Genomic DNA, 22,438 nt, shown 5'->3' on the forward strand with positions numbered 1-22,438 from the left:
TGCCATTCATACAGTAGGTTTTGTCACAATTATTTCAATATGTGGTATCATGATTACAAGTGGAGCATAGACATCACAGGGAAATCTAACTGTATATGTCAACCCGTCGAAAAGAAAGTCACAGTCTAAAAATGAAATGAGATGCTGTACTGACAGTTCAACATTGTTATGGATCAAGTATGGTGCAATGTGATGTGTGTTTATGGATAGACGTACGCAGGAGGTATTCGGCGGCATCTGCCTCGTAGTCAGCATCCTCTGGAAAGTGATCGATCTTCTTACACACACCTCGGAAAGTTCCTAGAGAGGCAGAACAGGAGTGTTGAGTGTTAAATAGCATTTGTTTAACTTGCCATTAACTGTATGTAAAACACAGACATTGATTTCCAGGCTTTAATTGTGTTCAGTCCCATTGGAGGCTTTATTCCTCCAGTCTATTATTTTTCTACCCGTGGTAAAATTCTGGAATATTGTAATAGGAGGTAAGAGGAAAAAAATAGCAGTAAAAGGAGAGCCACAATTGCTGATGAACTTTCACAGGTGAATGGCCAACCAGACTGTCTCCAGCTCCTGATGTCACTCAGTAGGCCACACCCCTTAAAGGTATGCATTAACACACAAACTAAAGTGTTGGACTTTTTAGCTTAATTACATTTTATAAAAACATTTTATTTCTTTGCATTCTCTTTTATTATGTTTAATATTCATATTTTACAGCACAGTGCCTTTTCTCTGTTAAAATAAAACTATGAAAACAAATGTGTTGCTTTTAGGGGCATGGTAGTTTAATTCATTGCATTGTTTAAAATTAATTTGATATAGGATAGGCATGTAACTAAAATAATATTTTAATAATCAAATATTCTGTCGATTTTTAATGAATCAGATAAAAAAAAAAACACGTTTGAATTTCCATTCCTTTATTCCAATACAGGACATTATTTCAAACTGAGTGCAGAAAATGCACAACTAAAAAATAATTATGATTCAGGTTCTGGTTTTTGGTTTGGTCTGTAACATAAAAGCAATTTTTTTGCAACTGTCTTATTTTGAAAACACATAAAGATCATAATGCTGCTTTCATGGAAGTCTAGAGAAATCTGAAACTGAAATTTCAAGTATTTGAACAATTTGAAACTAAACAAGGCACAGGCAGTAAATGATTAATCAATCAACAGCATAATTAGCAATTAGAGAATCGAGTAATTTTTGGCAATACCAGGTATGCATTGGATGTTTTATTTGTAAAAAATAACAATGAAATATTTGTATAATAAGCTCCTTATTATCGTTGTCCGTATTTATTATCATTATTATTTTGACTCTAATATACGAGTCGACTAAATTGAGTTAAGGTGGCAGCGGCACCGTATGTGTGTGCGTCATACATGTACGTAACAACAATCTTACACAGAGTGATCAGACATACAAGAAAAAAAGCATGAGAGAAAAAAAAAAGGATGGCAGATGATAGCGGACAGGTAAACTTCAGGCTATTTGTGGGCAAACACTAATGAAAAGTCTTATCATGCCTGCCCCGCACACACGCGCCCATACACACAATTACGGACGCACACGTTAAAGCAGCCTACATAACGCGATACATGAACACTATCAATCACGCATGTAAATGAAAGCTTCTGGATTATTTATATAGTGTGTTTTTGTGTTTGTTAGGGGCAAGTGTGTGTTTGTGTTATATCGACTGGGCTGCGGATGCTACGAGCACGCCTCGTGTCAGCCAGAGAGTGACTCATCCTCCTTTGTGGAAGAAGTCCTCCTCCCAGTGCTCGCACACTCACAGGTGGGAATGTGTGCACGCGCTCGCCGCATGTGGCTTAATTCCTTCCCATCATCCTGTCCCATTCACACATGGTCAACGCCACAGGGGATGAGGGGGGGAGGTGATGGTTTGGGGGTGAGATGAAGGAGGGTGGCAAGAGCGGAAGTGCTTGTGAAAGAGGTTTGGCCATAGAACGGCAGAGGAGGACCGGGAGGAAATGTGCTGCTGAAGCATTTGCATATGAAGAGTTTCTCGCACTTCACATCCTCCGTAAATTGAGTAATCCAGCAGGAGCAGTCATGGCTTGATGGTTGCTACGCTGACTGACACATTTCAGGGCTTTAATGATTACAATTAATGCAGATCATTTACGTGTCTTACAGTTTCCCATCCTGCTCCATTTGCAGCACAATGTGTTATTCTTGTTACCGGACTTGACAATAAATCCCAGCCTGAGAGAAGAAAAAAAACAAGTCTCAGTAGTTCTCTTTATTCTTTTGGCACTCATCCCAGAGTTGTACTGAGCTAGTTTTAAAACAGGTCACAACTACAGTATAACGTCTTTTAAATTGGCTGGGATGTTTCAAAAAGCGGTGCGTTACTTTGGTCGTTTCACATTGGGACACATTTTTCAGCTCTCTCTCTCAAACTCAAATGTTGAACTTTTACAAACGCATTCACAGCAGAGATAATTTGATCTAATTTCCTCTCTGAACAGAGACCCGATTCCCTGCAGGAAGTAACAAAAATGTGTCTGTGGCCGCTGTAATTGGTCAAATGTGGCTCAGAGGAAACAAGCTAAAGTGCAAACCCTGTGAAGCTAATGACTTGACTTGAGACTTCTCATTAAACGGGACCAAACATTTGATGTAGCGCGCCGTCCATCTGACAGCCTGCGCACCGTTTGATGTCTTGCACTCTTCCATTGCCGCTGCTGCAGACAGCTGCTGCACATCAGTGCACGCCGCTATCATCTTCAGTTCAAGGAATACGTTTTGACATCCACCCGGGTGCTCTACAATTATTTCAGTATGCGCGTTGCTTTTTAGCGTGGCCACAGTGTCTGTAAGATGTGTTTACGTTTTGGCAGTTGGCAGAGAATCTGACTTTTTTTTTTCTTTCGTAAAACACAGGATGAATTAAATCTGCATATACCAATGAAGCAAGCAAAAAGCTCAAGAAGTGTTCTTTACGCTGCATGCTGACACATACAAATCGCAATAATTCCAGCCGCTTCTAAAAAAACACCACTAGGTGCCAGTAACACTTTCCTATTGCCTCCCCTTTATAAGCACACTTCAAAGGGGGAGTAGTTTTACTTAGTTATATCATACAGTGGGGCTCTTCTCTTTATACTTGTATATAGCATTTGGGAATGTTACGATATTATCCAGCACTTATACTGCCAAGCAAGGGCCGATATACCTTCCATATACCATCCATCCATATATATATATATATATATATATATATATATATATATATATAGAGAGAGAGAGAGAGAGAGAGAGAGAGAGTATAAATACAAATGTAGGTAACCATAGAACCGAGTATCTAGTAACCAATCCTCCATCATTGCCAATCAGCAAAAAATACATCGTTTTATAAATCCATAAAGAAAAACAAACCACAACCAAAAAGAAGGTTAGTCATTAACTCTGTATTTCTGTAATATCTTAAGTTTTAAAGCTTTTTAAAACGGCCTAGCTGTTTTACTTGCTTAAAGTTGGTCAGGTTGACCATTCCACAACTTCATCCCCCGAACAGATATACACATGCTTTTTAAGTGCGGTGTCTCTGAAAAACAAAACAAACAAAAAACAAAAAGTGTGGTGTGGATTGTGGTATAGTCTAAACACAGACAGTCGGCTGATTAATATTGCACTTGTAGAATATAAATGAAGCATCAAAATACACCCATTTTTGCCAAAATGACATCACGGTTGCTCAGGGCTCCAGATAACGACCAATCACGGCTCACCTGTTTTCTGAGTTTGGTCATGTGACATTCACAAGCTGAGCCATGATTCGTTACCTGAGTTCTAGTGATGTCGTTTCCAGTCGACAGCAAGTGGCAAAATGGCTGCCGGCCCAGATGGATTTTGCGGCTTCATTCATATTCCACAAACACAATATTAATCAGAATACCAAGTTCATGCACATGAATCCCCATGGAACAACCTCATTTGGTGTCACGGAACGGCTGTGTTTGAGGTTTCATATACAATTTATTCTTTAACAAGTGACAGGAGCCAAGGTGGACCCTGTCAAAGTTCAAAGTTGTTGTTTTTTGAAATGAAGCAAAGTTACAGTATTTCTCCACGTCTCGAAATATCTCGCATGACATACATGTAAAATAACATGAACTGACCTTACTTTTAAAAATGGTTTGTTGGCAAACGATTTCCATATTTGAATGTTACTCTTTAGGCCTCATCTGATTGGATGATAAAAGTTGCAGTAGCGTCACAGAAGGCAAGTGAGGTCTGAGGCGTTCCTGTTGGGTGCGTCAAGGTATAAGTAATCATCAATCACAGCTTTGGCGGTCTGGAAATTCATTACACCTCCTGACTTGTAAGTGGACGGATTGGTATTGAATCCTCCTGATGCTAACACGCACGCGCACACACTCACTGGAATAATAGAGATTCATTAAGGCCCGGTGCGCTGGACGTTGCCCGTGTACGCGACTGCAAATGTTCCATCATTATTTTGTGTTTCTATTCGGATAAACTGAGGAACCCGCAGCGACTATAAAGAATTCAAAAGGAAACTGCATGTCATCTCTGCATTGCACACACAGTACATAAATGCAGCGGACACATCTATCTGGACACATGTGCCTCCCAAAGGTCAGCGTGGCCCAAGGGCAGCACTATGGCATTATGGGAATTCAGAGAATGGAACTCAGAGTTCGGTGTGTTCCTTTGCTTGAGTGTTCCTGTGTTTTATCTCATGTGTCATGTTGGCACACTTTGTCCTCCAGGGTGAAATTACAACACATGAACATGTATGTTCCCTCAATTGGACATTTCTTAGAAAGCGTACGGATCAAATCAAAGACAACATAAATAAATGAATGAATGAATAAATAAATAGATAGATAAATAAATAAACACATGATTCTACAAGGGGCCACCCAGAGTGTGGTCATGGACCAGATGCAGCCCACGGGCCTCCCGTTGCCCACCCCTGTCACAGCCTTTTCAACACTATCTTATGATTGCAAAAGAAAGGTCACGGTGCGTCATGTGCATCATCAGTGTTGTCGGTGTCTCTTGTGAAATTACTGGACGGTAACAGGCTGCACATGCACCGAAAGCAGGCAAACGCAGTGCCTTCAAACAAGGTTAAACAGAAGACAAACACAAAACAACAGTGTGAGCACCCAAATGTTCCAACGTTTGTGATGAGTTGCGTATGAGGTGCCAGCTGTGTGCCCTTCACATGACTCTCTCGCTACCCACATAAACACACACATGCACGCACAAAACTGGTACAAGCAAACGGTTTAATTATTTAAAAGACAAAGCAATAACATCGAAACATCTCGCCAATTGTATTGTGGCGTTCACACAAGCAAGCGACACAGTCGAACCTTTGAACCTTACTCTATTGGAGGTGCATGTTTTCCCTATGCTTGTGTGGTTTTTCTCCGGGTACTCGGGTTCTTGCTAAAACAGGCACGGTATAGCAGGTTATATGGTGCTTATGACTGTCCTTGGGTGCGAATGAACGAGTGTGAATGTTTTGTCATTGAATCAGTCCCGTGGTCGCCATCGCAGTCCGGTTTGGTGCTGCCACAAAGATGGACCAAATCCGCCTGCAACGGACAGTTAAGACTGCCGAGAAGATCATCAGTTATCCTCCAAACCACTCTTGAGTAAGTGCATCTGCAAGAACTACGACAAGGGCAGAGAAAATTGTTTGGAACCCTTCACATCCAGCTCCTTTCCTCGGGTGCTACAAGTATGCACATGGCACACTAAAGCTAACAGACATTCCAATCACTTCTTCCCTCTTGTCATTTACTCCCTAAACAGTTGACTCACAATTTGATAGTGGCATTTTGCAAATGTGTGCCAATGTTTGCACATCCCTGCTATACCGTATTCATTATAATAGCTTTGGCACTTTTGCATTATTTGCACAATATGTTACAATATGTTACACCCTAAATGTTCATCTTATAGTTTCTTGATGCTATATCACTGAGTTAAAAAAAAAAATCTTTCTTTTTTTCTTTACTCTTAAATGTTTTTAAAGTTTCTTGTTTCGGTGTTTTGTTGTCAATGTATGTTCTTTTAGTCATTTTTGTATGATGCTATTGTTTTCTCCGCTATTTTTCCGAATGTCGTTATCTGTTGTGTTTGTTGATGCTTATAGGTGTTGTCGTGTCTTTGCTTGTGTAAAGCCCATTGAGTTGCCTTGTGTATGAACTGTGCTATAGAGATAAAATTGCCTTGCCTTGCCCAGAATGACTCATAATACCGAGACAAATTCCATGCTGGCTCAATAAAGATTATTCCGATGTGCCCTATAATTGGCTGGAGACCAGTCCAAGGATGTCACACATGTCTTGCTCAGATTTCGCAGATAAGCTCCAACTCTCACACACAAAAGTCTTGGTTTTCAACCGTGCTTTCTCACCCCCAGCCTAAATATCGTTCTCCATGCATCACATTTTTAATGTACAAAGCTACTTTTTTGTTTTGTTTTTTTGCTTTCAAGCTCCCAAGAAAGTGTAACGTGCAAGGGATAGTGCTATAAGGAAGCCTAATTGTGCTTACTAGGGGTGGGAATCTTTGAATGTCTTACAATTCAATTTGATTCAGATTTTTGGGTCTGCGATTCGATTCAGAATCGATTTTCGATTAAGAACGATTTTTGATTCAAAATGATTTGATTGACAATGATTTTTGCTTCAATTTAAAGATGTGCAAGGAATTGTAATGATCTACTCCAGTCTGACTCGCTAACGCTAATTAGCGCACTTTTATCACTCAAAAGAACGGCTCCACGCTGTAAAAAAAATACTTTTATCGAAATAACTTGATCGTGACTTTTTCCTTTTACTCTCTAATGTGGCTACACCTTAACAGTGTGTGGAACCACACTGCCCATCAGTGGCCACACCGGGTACAACATGAACAGCGCTCCAAATAAAGGCACACACAGACAAAGGCAAGACAGTACAAAATAATTGAAATAAAATCGATTTTGGGACATTTAAAATCGATTCTGAATCGTACTAAATGAGAATTGCGATTCTTAATGACAATCGATTTTTTGGCACACCCCTAGAATCAATGTTTGTGTTTTTTGATCTCACTAAGTCAGGGGTAGGGAACCCTGTTCCTTAAGAGCCACTGTCCTATCCTAGCTCTGTAGAAGCCTGATAACGATCTTGTTCATTGAGTCAGGTGTGTTTGTAGAGGGAGACTTCAAAAACAGGCAGGACAGTGGCTCGCGAGAACAAGGGTTGCTATGTCGTTCGGTCAGGTGAAATCTATCACCTGTACTATTTTATTCCTAAGAACAAAGCAGCAATAATGGCAGCTGGTGTGTCTCGGTATGAATTAAGCTCGTGAACCGAAGTTTGACTTTACTGTACATGGAATATCAGAAGGGATGTCTGGTAACATACCCAACGTTAAAGTTGGCGGAATAAAATAATTTCTTTCACCCCAACCTGGTTGCTTTGGGAGTCTACGATAGCAAACAACATCTGTTCAAAAATCCAGCAAGGGACCTTTTCTTGTCGCATCTCTTCCCCTCCACCGATAACGCTCACTAATGAAGGCATAACAAGCCTCCAAGCTGTCCCTAATCAGATGGTGCGTGTTCCAAAAGCTGCGTGCGATCCAAACCAGCCAGATGCACACACAAGCACATGCATGACCAAGAAGAAGACGCCGAGGACGCGGTGAGCGAGGGTGAGGAAAAGCAAGTTAAAAAGCAGATCAAATTGGGCCCCTTGTTTCTTCCGAGCGCCTCTGACAGCGCAGCGTGGGTGACGGAACCACTTCCTCTCTTCCTCTCCTAATGTGCGTCTACCTCGCTTTCTCTCTTACTTCTTTCAGGAGAAGGAGAGAGGGAAAGAGGGAGAGGCAGGAAGAAGCTAGTTTCCACGGTGATGGCTGATGAAAGGGAGCGAGGTGCGTTGTGCTTGGATGCACATCTCACATTTTCTCCCCCCCCCCCCCATTTTTTTCTTCAGCTTGTTCATCCTCAAGCACACATATTCACCCCTCTCTTGCCAAAACACTTTTCTGTTCCAAATGTTCTCATCGCATCCCCTTAGGTTGACTCCCTCCCTCAATTCAAAAGCAGACATTTAAACTGGGGCTATGCTGTACTGCTTTTGAAGAATACAAATCAACAGTTCCAAGGTACTTGAACCTGAATTCTTAGGGGTGCATTTATTCGGTAACACAACACGGCAAACATTAATAAATGGATTTTAATTCATCCTTGGCTTCCTCTAACTGTATTTTAATATTTTCTGAAAGACAAATCAACAGAACGTTTTTGAGACAAGCTGCTGTGTGACCTTTGGCTTCAAAGTATTTTCTGGCAAGTGTAGAGACACTCCCTATAGAAAATACAAGCCCTTCCAATGCATATTCATGTTTGATTCATTCATAATTCACTCGGTAGTGGAGTGATCTGTTGAATACAGTATCCAATATCTAACAAACTTGAAACAGGAACACAACTACTATGTGTAAAGCTCGAGCCCGCCAACACTCTAGAAGTGTTCTGGCTGTTACCGCCAACAAACAAACGCTGATTTGGAATCCATGAAATGATAGAAGTGTTTTTTTGGAATCATAAGGCATTATACCAACAAAATATGTATTATTTTTAGGGGTTAAAATGTTTAATCATAATTAATTGCATGACTTTAATAGTTAACTCACGATTAATCGCAAATTTTACATCTGTTCTAAATGTACAATATTTCTTTTTTCTAAGTTACATACCCTTCTTTACATAAGTGTTTTTTTCTAAACTAAATAACTAAACTAAATATGGCTACATATTTTAGTCATTGCTCCAGTAATTCATTATTATAATTCATAAAATTTAGTTAAAATAAAAAAACATGTGCTTCACTGTAAAAAAAGAAGAAGAGTGATATTGATTTGTGTTGAGGTCAATTTTCTGCCACTAGATGGCATAATTGCATTTGCAAGACGGCGGTGACAGCTCAGTTCTTTCTTCTTTTTCTTTTTTTATATTAAGTGCTATCTAATCTTTAACATGAAGTAACTTGTGAAATTCTGCACATTTTTTAAATTGACCTCGGTCTCCACAAATATATGCATTTATTATTACATTTATTACTGCTAAAATTTGATGCGCGACTGGAATTCCCCCAGGAAAGGCTTTCCAAGTAAGGGGCATCAATCGAACGTTAAAAATTTTTGGGAACAAAACTAAAAACTCATTTTTACACACCTAATTATTTTCTTTAAAGTGACCTTAGGAAGTCTTCTTTCATAAAGACGGTGGACTGAGAAGAATATGCACCAGAAGAGAAGAAGTTACCATGAAGTTTCAGTGCCATAACAGGGTTAGGGTCGGGGAAGATGTTTACCAGTAGCTATGACTGATGACAGAGCCCGAGTGTTGTTTCTTTTGCTTCTGATGTTTAGCCCCTCTACTGGTATTATCTTAGCGGGCTTCTACTAGAGTTTGATTCAAATGAACCAGTGAGTGCGAGTGTGAGAGCGCACTTAGAATACCAAATGGTCTCCTCAGATTGGAACTTAAAAAGTCTCGACAAAGCCGCGTAACACGCAGCACTTAAAATTATCGAGCCTCTTCAACCCCTTTTAAATGTGTTTGTGTTCTTCTAGTCACAACTCTTGCTGCCTAGGACATCACTCTGTCATTCACTCGCACACACCTTCCCTATCATTTCCGGTCAGCCATTTCCATCCTGGTTTTCATCTTTTTGTCATTTCTGCCACCCAGCTTTGTCTTGCCTTTTCTCACGCCATCATTTGACTCCCAGGGCTCAACCAAAGGAGATATATTTTCCACTCCCCTTCTATACCTTTCTTCCTCCACCATCATTTCCTCTGTTATTTATCCTTAAGTCTCCCTTGACTAAGACTTTTTCTGAATCTTTGGTGAGATGTCATTCATTCTAAATAGTTTTCAAGGCTTCCCAAACATATTAAAATTAAAAAAAAAATTTTTTTCCTATTGGTCTGGTCCAACAAACAATGATACCAGGCACTTTTTTTTATTATCATATAACTTCTTTTTAGCCTTCTTTTCTTTCTATTGAGAAAAATCCCTACACAGAAAAATAACCATGAACACATAGTGAGCCTTCAAAAAGGCAAAAGACAAAACACCAAATTGAGTGTGACTATTTTGGACTCTGACAGTAAAAGTGTGGCTCTTCCTTCTCTTCCCGTTCACTCCTCAGCAAAGTGATGCATCCCTTGTCTTCATCTTCACCCCCCCCCCCACACACACACCTTTCAACACTTTCTTTCCCTCATTTATCTAACACAATAATTTAGACAAGCTGTCTCTGTCTTTACCCAGCCTGCTTCCTGCCTTCTACATCAGTTAGTTGATTATTTTACATTTATTTTTAAGACAGACAGCACCCCACATCTTGACTGATTGCCTATTTCCAATTCATCCGATTCTCTTCCTCCCTCTTTCTACCACTTGGGAGATCATTTTGTCTCTATCGTTTTAGAAAAAAAAAGTGCCTCTATTACCAGGTGGTCTACAGCAGGGTTACACACTCCCCATGGATTCATCCCAAACAGAGGCCATGCACCGCTCATCCATCACTTGGCACCTTCCTTTCCTCCTCCAGCCATGTGCGTCATTCATTCACGTTTGTGTCTCCACTCATGTGTGTTCCGTCCCCTAACCTTTTCCATCCTTGCCTTCTGTGCTCATTCATCACCTCAGCCCCTTTGTACAAATAAAACATCCAATGCATACCACGCAAGAAGGAAACCACCTGCAAACTATGTGTTTGCTTCGTAATGATCAGCACACTTGGTATTAATTGGGGCTGATTAATAATATCAATGAAGACCTCGTTCACATGAAAGCCAGTTTCAATGTATCCTTACAAGTTTCTTACAGTTCAGGCCGGTCATCCACATCATGGCGCGGTTTCGGAGCTTGAAAGCGATCACTTTTGAAAACGGGCACCAGAGTTGAAAGATTTCAAAACACGCCGCGTACGCCTCCGTCTGGACACCATATGCAGGATACTCCTCCAGCGATGACGTAATGGTCGCAGCTCGATGACGACGCGTCGTCGCAGGATGATGACGTATGCGTCAATTCTCGCGTGATGCGCTCGAACCATCAGTCTGTCAACAACAATGGCGGATAGCCGTGTCAAAGTCGTTTTGCGCAGCCTCCTTAGCTTGCTTATGCTTTTGCAGCAAAATATTTTGCTTCTTTATTTCCACGTTCAACAAGCAGTTTTGTACTTGAATCACCCGCCATTGTCACTTCTCCTGTGTTCAACTTTTTCATGTTGTTTTGTTTTGCCACTCCAGACTTGGCATATACATTACAGCCGTTTAACGTCCTCGGCGTCTTCTTTTTAACACACGCAAGTCTTGTAATGCTTCTGTGTGTACGAGATTTGTTTGAGGAACGAAGCCGGCTTTGCTTCCGTCTGGGCGGGGCCTAAGTTAATCAATTTTTTGTAGTTACCTATGAATAATCAAAAAATTATCCTCTTTCATAAAAATACACTACAACAGTACGTTTTGCTGTTTTATCTTGGTTAACTGGCCTGCTAGCTCCAGACACACACACACACACCTGGCCAGTGGCAGAAATATCTTAAGCGGTGACATCCAGGCGACCTCTCACCTGAGTTATGCTACTTTAGACCGTTTACATCTACTTATATATATATATATATATATATATATATATATATATATATATATATATATATATATATTTATATATACATGGTACAACAACATAAGTATCTCAACTTAACTCAACTTGAAAGCCAAAGAATACAAATGGGATTTAAGACCAAATGTAAAAATGGACAGTGAGGGAGGGGGCTTGTCTAATGAGCAGTGGAAGGTCATACCAAAGTATGGGACCAGCAACAGAAAAAGCTCCAAAGTAGACCATATGAACTTCCATATCTTCCTCCGCAGGTGGGAACTCCCTGGAGCTGCCGGTTCACAGCAAAAGGGCCAGTGCTGAATTGACTCCCACAGATTTGATTTGAGCACTTTTTCAGACTTTATATAGCTTCACACTCTCCAAAGTTAAATCACCACTTAAAATAGCTCAACATTTCACACTGGGAGAGATGTTTAACTCACTATAAGCAGAGTTAGTAAGTAACATCTCAGACACACCCGTTATGCCTCTCAGTCAGTGTTAATTTTTTGACTCCCGCTTAAAAGTTCACCCTAACTAGGATTTGACCCCCAGCACAATGTCAGCTGTGCTACCCACTGAGCCATCCAGTCACCACATCCCTTAGTCTTTGAAAATAATGTCAATGTGATCAATATTACATCAGTTATTCGACCAAACAGTGGTATGGCATCATTCATTTCACCACAAACAAGAAGCAAAACTTTGATTTGAGGACAATCAACTAGCTCAGAACACTTTTTTGAAGAGATCATGACGTCATGGGCCCAAACACCTTTTGTTTGAATGTCATTGTGTCCCAGTGATAAGCAAGGAGGAAAGGTGCAAAGGCTAAAACACTCTGTGGAGTTAATTTAACTCTAGGTTAAATAACACCTACTCTAAGCACCATTTAACTCAGAAAACGTTAAAATGACTACTACTTGGGAGTTAAAATGAACGCCCACAATTTTAAGTCTGGAATTTTACCACTCCATTTTTTGCTCAGCTCAACCCAAATGAGAACTATCTTGACTTCATTTGTAAGTGGAGGAGAACAAATTCAATGTACTTTAACTGTCTTGTGTGACGGGGAGGGCGAGACTATGGCATGGTCAAATGTGCTGCATTGGGTATGCATGAATGCTTTATACGCAAAATGTTATACACCCCCCCCTACTTTTTGTCTCCCACTTAGTCTGTCTCTGAAGCCACATGGACAGCACATCAATCAGAGATGTCAATTTCCTGTCAAATGATGAAGCTGGTGTGAACGATAAAACAGTGACGACCAGAGACCGTGTGTTTGCACAAGACTGAGCACATTCTCCCTCGCATGCCATTTTGCATGTGAGCCAGAGTTTGTGTGTGTATGTGCACTGACATTGTGCTGACATTGTGTTAACTTTCTGTATTGCCCCCACTGCTCTGTTTATGTGATAGCTTGGGAATATCCTTGAATTTGTCTATTTACTCATCCAATTACACGAATAAGAGTGTGTGTGTCTGTGCATCAGTGGATCCTCAGACCTGCACCATCTGGCCCTGTAATAGCCTCCTATGCCCCCCAGAATGAGATGGTTATGTTTGGCTGCGCACAAAACATACACACAAATTTTATCTAGAGGCAATGCAAAGCTGACCTGCGCCAATGCAGAAAATTGTTAGAAGACAGCTCAAAGTCAAGTATTTGACAGGACATTCTAATGTTCAAGTCATGGTGAAGGATTACATTTTTCATGTCGATTTCAGCAGCTTCTCTGCATATGAGGATGGAAGTCGCTTTGAAAATAAAATATTTAACCCCTCAACAGTAACTATTCCGAGAGGCTTTAATCGAAACTACAACAATGTATAATGCTATCAATGTCATCATTGTTTATGAGAGTCCGTTTCCACGGGCGTTACATGGACCTCCTATAGAATAAGTCATATGAACTCCTCCAATAACAGTATACAAAAGGCCTCCTGTTTATTTCTGCTTTGATTCCTGAAGGGGATCTACTGTAGCTTAAATGTTGCAGACTTTCTGACTTAAGCTGTTTTGCTTCTTACATTGCCTCGGTGACAAACTGCTTCTCAAGTGAGACTGAGGTGAGGTGAGGTGAGGTTTGTAGCCGGCCCTCCCAAAGATTGCTAGTAAAAGCCATATTAAACAGAGATACCACAGCACTCAAACACAGGATTTAGCACAGCGTTTGACATGCCATACAAGGTTATTCATTTTTCAATTGCACTTGTCCTATTCAGGGACACAGGGAAGCTGGAGCTGATCCTCGCTGATTTAGGCGGCACAGGACACAACGCCCCGGGTGTATCCTGCCTCCGACCCTGCATCGCCTGTCAATCACTGGGCTGACACGTTGCGATAGACAACCATAAGCCACAGAAAAAATGGGTAGAACATGCAAATCATTCACAGGAAAGAACTAACCAATGAGGACCTCCTTGCTGTCAGACAACAGTGCTTACCACTCCTCATACACTAATACAAAATGATACCCTGGGTCATGACGATGTCAGCCATAAAACGGATTGAGCAGGTTTCACCACAGCTGATGTTGTGACAGGTTTCAGTGTTTCCACCTGTTGTCATCGATGGACTTGACCGCACATCTGTTTTGTTTATTCACCATGCTTGTTGGTTGTGTGCACATTGTCCACGTAAACACTTAAAAAAATTAATACATTTGGTTCATATTTAACAAAAGTCATATTTTATTAAGACTTTAAAGTCGAGTCCAACATGAAATCTTCTTCAATTTGCCACTGTTATTATTGTATATCAAGTATCAGATGTGACTGATTGGCTAAAATAACCACAGTTAGGGTTATAGTGCCATCTGTTGCTTTGGCGTGCACTTGATAGCCTGTAAAAGCGTTTTCATTAGGACGTTTTTTTTTTTTATACTGTTATTATTTTTTAACTGTAGACCTTTAATAAAACAACGATAAATAAAGACAGCAGATTATCTAGTCTAAAATAGCTGGAATTTTGACATTGTGTGTGTGAATGTGGCTGTCAAACAGATCTGCATGTTCTTGGTCAAGTACACATCAGGATTTTGCCTAAATATATAAGTCAATTGCACGTTTTTGTACCTGCAGCGACAACTAAACAAGGCTGGAACGTAGTCTGTTCTGTGATAGCGGACACAGGCTGATCCATAGGATTATTGCATAGTCAGAAACACATGCACGCACGCACACCACTTGATGTAATGGGGCCGCTGATATGTCTGAGAGTGGAAGAGAAAAGATGATCACACAAATGATGGACACAGTGGAGAGGCAATTTGCACATATGCACACACTAGTGGCCCTATTTTCGTTCCCAGTGCACGCATATCTAGCGCAAAGCGCGGTCTAAATGTGCGCATTGGTAAAGTTTTCTTTCTTTTGATATTTTCGTAGCTGCACGCCTGCAGAAAGCTGACTGGATTTCTGAAGCAACTCCTCTCATGGGGCGAATTTTTTTTGGGTAGTCAACGCTAAGGTAATGATAATTGAGTTGACCTTGATTAATCGATCACATCACTGATAGTTCAGTCACGCTCTCCACTGTCCTCGGTTCCATTGGCTCCACCCCTCCAGTCCTTCATCCAATCACATTCTTATACTCACTCATACGCGCACATTCAGATACTTTCATTGCCTCGCAGACAGTTGGAACTTGCACATGTTGTTCATGCCAAAACACATGATTGATGATTTATCAACTTTAAGCTATAATCATCATTGCACAGTGGTAATTCGTCCTCTAACACACCTGTACACGCACACACACACACGCACACACATACGCGTAATTAAAAAAACTCTGTCTGAGTCTGGTCACTGGTAAGTCATTAAAGATACCAGTGTATTTATTTTTCTTTCTTTTTTTTTTATAACAGTGCTGTTTTTTTATTCTATTGTTAAACATGTAACAAAAAATTAAGGGAGAATAATTTGGAAAAATAATCTAATGGCAACTTTTTTCACTAAATATTGCGATTTGTTAAGCAATTATGTTTTCAAGGTCCTCGTCCCATGTCTTTTTTTAAACAAACATGGGCATTGGGCAATAAGTTCATTTGTATAACAATATCAGATTTCTAATACATGTTCTTGTCTTATAGGTTGGGTTTATGCTAAAGAAAAAAAAAGGCAAATGAACCACAAATTAATAGACATTTTCTTTATGTACTTCAATTAGAGTATAATTTAATAACAATTTACTAAATTCATAATTTGTATTTTTTGTTTAGATTTAAATTTGGTTTTGTCTCATTTTCTTGCGGGTCATGTCTGTCTTGTTATGGTTTTGTGCAGAGTTTGTCACTTCCGTCTCTCATCTCTACCGTCGTGTTTTTTTCTTTAATTAATTATTTAAAAAATCGGGTTTCTTCATCTCCCCAAACATATCATACTGTATCATCCGCCATTTATTGTGACTACAAATGTGCGTGTGACGTAGTATCGGTCAAAACGTGCAACGTATATCCGGTTTTGTAGTCGCTTATTCGCAAAAACGGTTTCCATCGCCAAAATGCGCATTTTCCTTTTTTCGATACGCTTCAAAAACCACCCCCTCCAAGCGTAAAAACTTTTTGGAGAATTTTGGGCCTTTTTTCGAATTTCTGGCGTTTCCATTCTTTTTTGCAATTCTTGAAAATTCGAATAAAAATAGGTAGATGGAAACCCACCTATTGACAGACCGACAGAGAGATTAAAGTGCCCACCACTGGTTTTGTATCCACCTATTCTCATCAGCCCCCCAGCTCCCTTGTGTTACCAATCAGCTCCCTCAGCCACTTGTGTTGTGTCTAGGTGTTTGTCATTGTCTCCATAGATTGCTTGTATTTAGCTCCTTCCTTCTGTTCAGTCTTTGTTAGATCATTTGCATTTCGGTTGTCACGTTTCCATGTAAGTTTTACTGTGTGTTTCTTTAAATATGTTTTTTTTATTACTTTAATTAATTTTGTTTATTGGTGATTCCAAAGTACCTTGTTTATCTTTTATGTTTTTGTAATTACATATATTGTTGTGAGCACACCTGCCTTGCTTCTCCTGCTTCCCTGCATTTGGATCCTCACCCCCAAACACAATCCTACCCTACCCTATGACAACTTCAGATAATTCAGATAAACAAGTGTGACATAAACATAAATCAGGAAGACATGAGTCAGATTACAACAATAAGGCAAACAAATATGTGACTTTATCACTTCCGCTTTTCATGTTCTATGAAACAATATGTACCGGTAACTGCACTGCACTTCTTAAACACTGAATTTATCTAGGCACTTAATGAAAAAACAAATCATACCGACGGGTGTTTTCCTTTCCCCCCCAAATTGCAGCCTTTACGTTTTGAAAATTAAATTCTACTCCACTATGATGTTGATTTGAATTCGATTAACTGTTCAGTCCTATCGAAAAATTTATTTGGTGGTTTTTGGGAGTCTGGAACGGATTAATGGCATTTCTTCAAAGGGGGTAATTAGTTGACATATGAGTAAACTGTGATACGGGCTTAGTCACTGCTGTAGCTGAAGCGTTGCGAGTGGAAGACAAACGATGAACGCGCGCACGCATACAGGTCATCCAGACTGGTCACGTACCTTCCAGACAGCATGTCCGCCAGAGGCCGGAGTGCGTCATCACCTCCTCGTTCTTGCGGCTCGTGTCGTTGTCGCCGCTACTTTTCACGCGGCAGACCCCACGCGAGTACAACCAGTAGTCTGTCCCCACTGCGATGGTCATGAGGCTGAAGGCGGCGAACGCGCCCACCGTCGTCACGAGCATCTGGACGCCGCGGTCACACATCAGCATCTTCATATAGGCGACTCTTGTTTGGGCTTAATCTGTGTTCACCTCCTCTCTTATGGGCTCCCCCTCCGCTATTTCCACGCGAGATTTGGGGAGGGGGTAAATTTAACAAACAGGCTCCTGGGATGACATGTCGACGAGGTTTGCTGTCCCGTGAGGCTGGTGGCAAAGGGCGGGAAGGTGGCGCATCAAAACACCACGCACACATACACACCGGAGCTTTTAACGACCACAGGTAGTCCTCGACTAGCCCACACTGTCCTCACTCAGCCCAAAAGACGACACATTGTCCGCCTTCTTCAGTCATTTATTTCCTTTCGCCTACAGTTAGCAACTCAGCTAGCAGCCGGCACAGCTAGGATCTTCACCTTTTTTCCCCCCCTCTCCTCTAAACGACAACTCACCGCTGTAAATGTGGAACACGTCGTATAGCACCAAAATTCAAGGTTTTCCCCCTTCCCAACACACGAAGCCCACACGTCAGCTACTGTGAGAGCGCACCGAGTTTAGTCGTATTTTCCTCTCCAGCTGTTGACACGCTGACATGTTCTCCCTCGAAATCCACATGAGAGGTTCGTCCACTCTTGATCTTGACACACAGCGGCTGTTTTTCATTAAAGAGGCACCAAAATGGAGACGTCTTCACGGTGGGCACACCGGTGCAGTATTCCCGCCGGAGAACAGATCCTCGCTCTCGTCAACAAACGTGCCTGTTGGTACAAATAGAGGGGCGAAAAATAACAGTGACAGCCTTCGCCTCCTCCTAGTACTCGTCCTCCTCCTCCCCCTCCTCCCCTTGGTCCAACCAACGCAAACTAAAACTAACCGCGCGTCTCCTCAAAGTCCGCCTGGGGCCACGCCATTCGCTCCTGATTGGTCAAGTGGGGGGAAAGTGTCGTTTAGTAGCCAATTGCGTGCGAGTTCTGCTCATCATCCCGCCCACCATTGCAAGACTATAAAACCCACGAGGGGGAGCTTGTGTCAATGAGGAGGAGAAGGAACACTCAGTTTGACTGAAAACAGGCCACTTGTATGATGGTGTGTGCGCGTGGGTGCGTTTTTTTCCGAGCCACCATAGAGCATGACTAAAGGTCATTAGAATGTTTTCGTCAGAAAGCAGCAAAGTGCAAATTTGACGCTCGTGCCGCGCCCCTAGCCGGCGGCGCCAGATTCTGCCGCATGCGTCTGGATAGCTGTCCGTGGTACTGAATGTGGGAGTTCGCGCCTCTGTTCTTACCAGTACCAGGAGGGAGAGAACGAATAAGGAACAGGAGAGAGAGGGAGAGCGAGAAGCAAGTGATGCATGAAGAATAGCACCCGGGAGAGAAGCAGAAACGCCACTTAAAGAGCCACGGACCGTTTTTAATGATTCCACTCCTGCACGGCCTCTACACAAGGCGGTGTGAGCTTCACAGTTCAGTTAACATAGTCAGTGTTATTGTGTGTGTATGCCACAAGCAGTCTAAAAGAACAGATATGACTATCTCAACCCCCAATGCATAAACACACACATACATAATAAAATACATTTAAATAACAAACAAAACTAGATAGTCTTTTGTAGTTACAGTGGAAACTCAGAGGTTGGTGTGTCCTGAAATTATACAATTCAGAACTCTTGTTTTGTTCCACTTATGCTGTTCAGGGTGACTGATGATCCGAAGCTTATTCCAGATGACTTAGACTACAACATGAACCATTCACACTCACACAGTCACTGAGTCGGATTTGAGCCCACAATGCCTGCATGGAAGTCAAGCATAATGACAAATACTCAAGACATCATCATGTCAAACAAGAACTCAGTTAAGCAGACCATTAAATGATTAACTTTTGAGCTCCTCCATCCCTCGGTGTGTGTTTTGCTTTTTCTTTGACCTCTAACAACAAAAATAATGAGCTCATTGCGTGAGCGCTCAGTTCAGCACGCACCTAGCGTGACTTTTTAAAAATGAAATAAAATAAAAATGTATTCCAGAAGTAGCAGGGATATTACTATGGAAAGCCATTTGAGCATGTAGTAAATATAATAAATATCAGTTTAAGCTCCACGTAGCATTCTTTTGTCCTCACTCGGAAGACAATTCAATACGCTACGACAAGGCCGTATTGTTACATGTTACTATTGAGGAAAACTTTGCACCAGCTGACATGCAGACTAGTACTAATAGTGAAGTGCTAGATGTTAACTAGTAGAATTTGAGAATGTCACCACAGTACTAGAAGGCAGCACACAGTTGCCATATTTTTCACAGTTTAGCCCCAATAGTAACATGGAGCTGTTTTGTTACCTATGTGCAAGCAAGAAACTCCTTTCACATTCAAAACAAAGTGAAACTCAATGTAAGCCTAATATATCACAAGCCAGTAGTAAAAAGCACATTACAAATAGTAAAAAAAAAAAATGCACAAAAATACAAAAGCAGACAAAAATGTTAGACAGAAAGCAATATTAGACAAAAATGAGAAAAAAATACAAAAGCAGACAAAAATGATCCACTATAAAAAATATTAACTAAAATACCCCCAAAATAAACACAATATTAGCTGAAAATAAACAGTACAGAAGAATACAGAACATTTTAGAGAAAAACAGACACATTTCCAACATGTTCAAAATTTGATGGCGACAAGAGAAATGGTTTGAAAGTATAGAGAGGGTTTGAAGGAGTGTCGCAAGTGTCTTTGCAATATTTTGCAACACTGAAGGAAGCCTGCCAAAAAAGCAACACTCAGTACGCATGCGCACCCTCGCAAGCCTGCGCCGCTCAGGTGGTACGGGCTTTAGCGAACTAGTAGCCAGTGGCTAACAGCCAATACGGTGCACTGACATACTTTCAAAAACAATGGCGGCATCTTTACCAAGCATCACTTACATTTGAAACAGATTATGAATTAATACACGGCACGAACAAGTAATTCTTTTTACACACCTTTTCATTCGGCGTAGTTGTTGTCTTGACTTGAGCAGCATGAAGAGAATAAAATTTGGCAGAAAAAGTGCTGCCTCATCAGACATTCACCGTTAAAGCCCTCCTGCCCTTCTAGCAAAAACATAAGATATTATATCATCCCTGCTTAGCATGATCATTAGACTGTACATTTAATTAAATATTAGAAATTATTAATATGGTTTAGTAATGTGAGCATTTTTTGCAAAAACATTTAAGAATAATTTATGCTAACTTTAATGTTAAATTACAAACAAAATCCGTTTATTTTTATTTTTCACATGACAAATTCCCATTTACTTTTTTTTTTAAACATAATTTTAACACAAACTTACCAAATAAAACTTATGTGATTCATACTTATCAGTGTAATAAAGCCTATTTATTTGAAATGCATAATCCTCAGATTTATGTATTTAGTATTAATAAAGTATAATTACTCCAATTAAGTAATAATGAGCGTATTTATTTAAAATACATAAAGTATATTGTTTGAATTGCATAGTAATCAGGTTAACTATACAAAATGAATAGCATATACTTGTTCGAATGACATTTTATTTATCTTATGCAATACACCGAATTATTCAAAATACATGACCTTTTAGTAATTATTTTCCATTCAGTACAAATGAACAATTAGACCACCTTGTTGATTTAACAGATTTATTATAAGTCACACTTGTCCATTCAGACCTGGGATAGCCACTAACCTTTGAATAACAGTAAAATAAAGTTGAATTTTCAATTGTAAAAAAAAATGCATGCAAAACATGACATTAGACAAAAAACAAGTTCAATAAATGACTCAAAAATAAATGTCTTCCAGCTTGTAAATAGGCAAGGACAGCCATGAGAAATACACAGATACTGGCCTGTTAGGCTCTGGTGAAAATGTCTCAGCCTAAAATGTTTTAAAAGCTCATACCTTGTAGATAACAAACTGTTATTGCAAGGCCACATTCACAGCACCTGTGAATGAAGACAAAGAACAACAAATCAAATTGGTTATTTGTTGGATGAGCTGCTGTTATGGTTTAACAGCTTTCATGTTTGTTGCATTTAAAAAAGCCAGATCCTTTTCAAAGTTCATAATGTACAACAATACCTGACAAACCTACACTTCAAACCTTGTCCAATATCAGACATTGTAGGCCTAATGAGTTTTTTGTATTGCAATGCAAAGCAAACTTATGCTTTTAACATGCTTACGCTAAACATTTTAGCTTGATATTGTGAACTATTTTAACATCACATGAACTGTAATTCATATGAATTCATTGTTGATATGAACTACATTTAAACAGTTTGATGAGTACATCTTTTAACTTATACTTACAAAATCTATCTTGCAACAAGAAGGTGAGAACGCAAAACCTGAGGAGAACAAGAAAAATACACCAAGAGTTAGGTAAGGTATTTTTTGGGGTTGGGGGGATATATAAGAGAGAATTAAACTCATCAACATATAACATTGTTTTATACTCCAGGCCAGTATTTAATAGTACTCTTTAAAGCCCGTATCTCACTGAGCAGCGCACGCATGTAATGTTTCAGAGCCTAACTTGTTTCAAAATGAATAGGCTAATTATTGTGGACAAGGGGGATGAAATAACTACTGATGTTACTAGTAGCCATTTTATGATGACAACGGACTCCGAAGGGTTAAATTAGTCCATTATCAAGCTGTATTACCAAGCTAGCCAAAATGCTAACTTGTTAGCTATGACGCTAGTGAGCGCCTCTATTGTGAAGTAGCGAGCCTGTTAAATATAATGCTCGCGGGTATTGTGAAATAGTTATCTTTTTATACCTAACAAGATAGCTCACGCGTGCGAGCGTGGAAATTGTGAAATAGCCAGCTTGTTAGCTATGCTATCGAGCGCCGCATGTCCACGACGTGACCAAGATACAACTGCTTAAAATAATCTCGAGCTACGTCAATTTGATCATAAATGAACTGATATTGATGTAATGTGTTGTAAAGTGCACGTGGAGGACA

At 40.3% G+C, this 22,438-nt stretch overlaps 1 protein-coding gene across 1 annotated transcript in view; it reads right to left on the reverse strand.

Annotated features, from left to right (window-relative positions):
• The window catches only part of cacng3b (calcium channel, voltage-dependent, gamma subunit 3b), a 31,197-nt gene extending 12,925 nt beyond the window's left edge, over window positions 1–18,272 (reverse strand). The window contains exons 1-2 of the mRNA XM_086060055.1: window positions 17,278–18,272; window positions 217–300 (exon numbers count right to left, since the gene is read on the reverse strand). Coding sequence (XP_085916181.1) covers window positions 217–300; window positions 17,278–17,494 — 301 coding nt within the window. The 5' untranslated portion in view covers window positions 17,495–18,272. The remainder of the gene's footprint in view (window positions 1–216; window positions 301–17,277) is intronic.
• Window positions 18,273–22,438: the final 4,166 nt, after the last annotated feature.

This window comes from Leptonotus elevatus, chromosome 1 (genome assembly GCF_054856555.1).
Source record: "Leptonotus elevatus isolate MCC_2025b chromosome 1, RoL_Lele_1.0, whole genome shotgun sequence".
Lineage (NCBI taxonomy): Eukaryota > Metazoa > Chordata > Actinopteri > Syngnathiformes > Syngnathidae > Leptonotus > Leptonotus elevatus.